This window comes from Mus pahari, chromosome 17 (assembly GCF_900095145.1).
Source record: "Mus pahari chromosome 17, PAHARI_EIJ_v1.1, whole genome shotgun sequence".
NCBI classification, from domain to species: domain Eukaryota; kingdom Metazoa; phylum Chordata; class Mammalia; order Rodentia; family Muridae; genus Mus; species Mus pahari.
In genome coordinates this window covers 23,814,496-23,816,402 of record NC_034606.1, presented here as the reverse complement: position 1 = coordinate 23,816,402, position 1,907 = coordinate 23,814,496, and the positions used below count along the sequence as shown (strand labels likewise).

General features: G+C 49.9%; 1 protein-coding gene across 1 annotated transcript in view; it reads left to right on the top strand.

Annotated features, from left to right (window-relative positions):
• Positions 1-569: 569 nt before the first annotated feature.
• The window catches only part of LOC110334995 (uncharacterized protein C8orf76 homolog), a 13,315-nt gene continuing 11,977 nt past the window's right edge, over positions 570-1,907 (top strand). The window contains exon 1 of the mRNA XM_021217072.2: positions 570-822. Within this exon, the coding sequence (XP_021072731.1) occupies positions 706-822 (117 nt within the window). The 5' untranslated portion in view covers positions 570-705. The remainder of the gene's footprint in view (positions 823-1,907) is intronic.

The following is a 1,907-nucleotide window of genomic DNA, read 5'->3' as shown; positions in this document are numbered from 1 at the left end:
TCAGAAATCTGCCTGCCTCTGCCTCCCAAGTGCTGGGATTAAAGGTGTGCGCCACCACACCCGGCTCAAAACATTTCTTGAAAGTCTCAAAATTCTGCTAGTCTTGATCAAGCCTTTAAATTTCGATGTCTAGCTTTTTAATAAATGTGTGAATAGTTCTGGTCTCTTCTTCAGAGACCCTGGGCTTTTGAACAAGTTACCTGACTTCTTCAAGTCCAGTATCTCCTTTTACAAAACAAGAATAACTGGGCTCTTCTTGCAATTATTGGGAAAGAAAATGAATAAAATGCAAAATAAAATGGGGAGAATACTGTCGATGGTTTAAAGCTGGTACTTACCAAGATAACTGGCTCCCCAGAGACCCCGACTTTTCGAGGTACTCAGGGGGAACGCACTTTATCCAGCTCTAGACACAGAGAGGTCAAAATCTTTGTTGGGTGGTTCAGGAGGCCCTAGAGTCCGGAAAGAATTTCTGCTCCACCACGAAATCCCAGTTTGCGCGGCCGCTGAAAGACTACCACTCCCAGAATGCAACGCTCCGGCCGACAACCCACCGCTTCCGCGTGGCCGGCGCGCCGGTGCCGCTCTAGACGCTACCTTGTCTCGGCAGCCTTAGCGCGGCCGCTGTCGCGCGCTTTGCGGGCTGGGTGATGGGCGTCACTCTAGGTGTCGCCTCGTTTCGAGGTCCGGTTGCACGCCCGCGCGATGGAGACCGGATGCTGGGTGCTGGGCGGCGAATTTGAGGACTCGGTGTTCGAGCGGAGGCCGGAGCGCCGGCCGGAGCCGCCCTCCCCCTACGGCGCCAAGCTCTGCGAGCCGCAGGTGAGACGGCTGCCCTCTTGCCGCTCCGCTCCGCTCTGGAGCCGGCCTGCGGCGAGGCCCGCCACCGTCACTGTCCACCCGCCCTGCAGGCACGCACGGCGACCTCACTCTTGGAGCGACGTGTCGTCTGTCTCCGTCCCCCACCCTCAACCCACGTGTCCTGCAGGCCGGCCCGGGCTAGCATCACATGCCCCCTTCCTGTCCCCAGCCCCGCCCAGGTACGCCACTGTAGCCTCCTTGCAGGCCTGTTGGCTGCCTAGAAGAATAAAATAGTTTCAAGTTAATTTTGTTTCATCATTTCCGAGTAATTTAATGAGACCTGGCTATGTTATTGTTAACTTGGGATGCCTAGTTATGTGACTAGATGGTTGCAGAGTGCCGAACTTAGCGGTGGCTCAAATACCTCGTCTCAAGTGACCCGGTGTTTGAAGAATAGAACAAAGTTTTTCCTACTGTGATGGCCCAGAAAAAGGAGAGGCACTAATTTAGAACGCTTATGATGAGCCCTGATGCTCAGTGAAGTGTATGTCTCAAAATACAACCAAGCTATTACAATGTTAACTGTACTGAGTCAACAAAATTTAGAGAGACTTTCTTCAGCTTCAGCAGGTTTTGTTGTAAAAGCATAGGAGATGCTTCTTTGGGGCTGGAGAATTGGGCATGCAGAATGTCGTCCCCCCCCCTTTTTATTCTTTCTTGGTAGTTATATCTGGATCTCACTTTATGTAAAGTAGGTTTAAATCAGAAGAGGTCGTCTTACAGATGTGTCTTCAGATCCTCCAAATCTTTGTCTGGGATGCACAGAAACCCGTCTCCAGTTAAAATTTCCTGTGCTCTGTGTGCCTTTGTAGCATTTTTACAGTAGGACCATCGCCATAATCACAGTGTCCTACGTCTTGTGCACAATATTGTCAGTCCCTATTCACTCTCAATTGCTCTAAAAGAAAGCAGATAGCAATTCAGAGGCACTGGACTGCACTAGGTGACTGTCATTTCCAGTAACTTCACTGGTTGAAAACGTGTGCTTTCATTTATTTAGTTTAAAAAAAATCTGTTATTGACATGTTTATACATGTGATCATTAC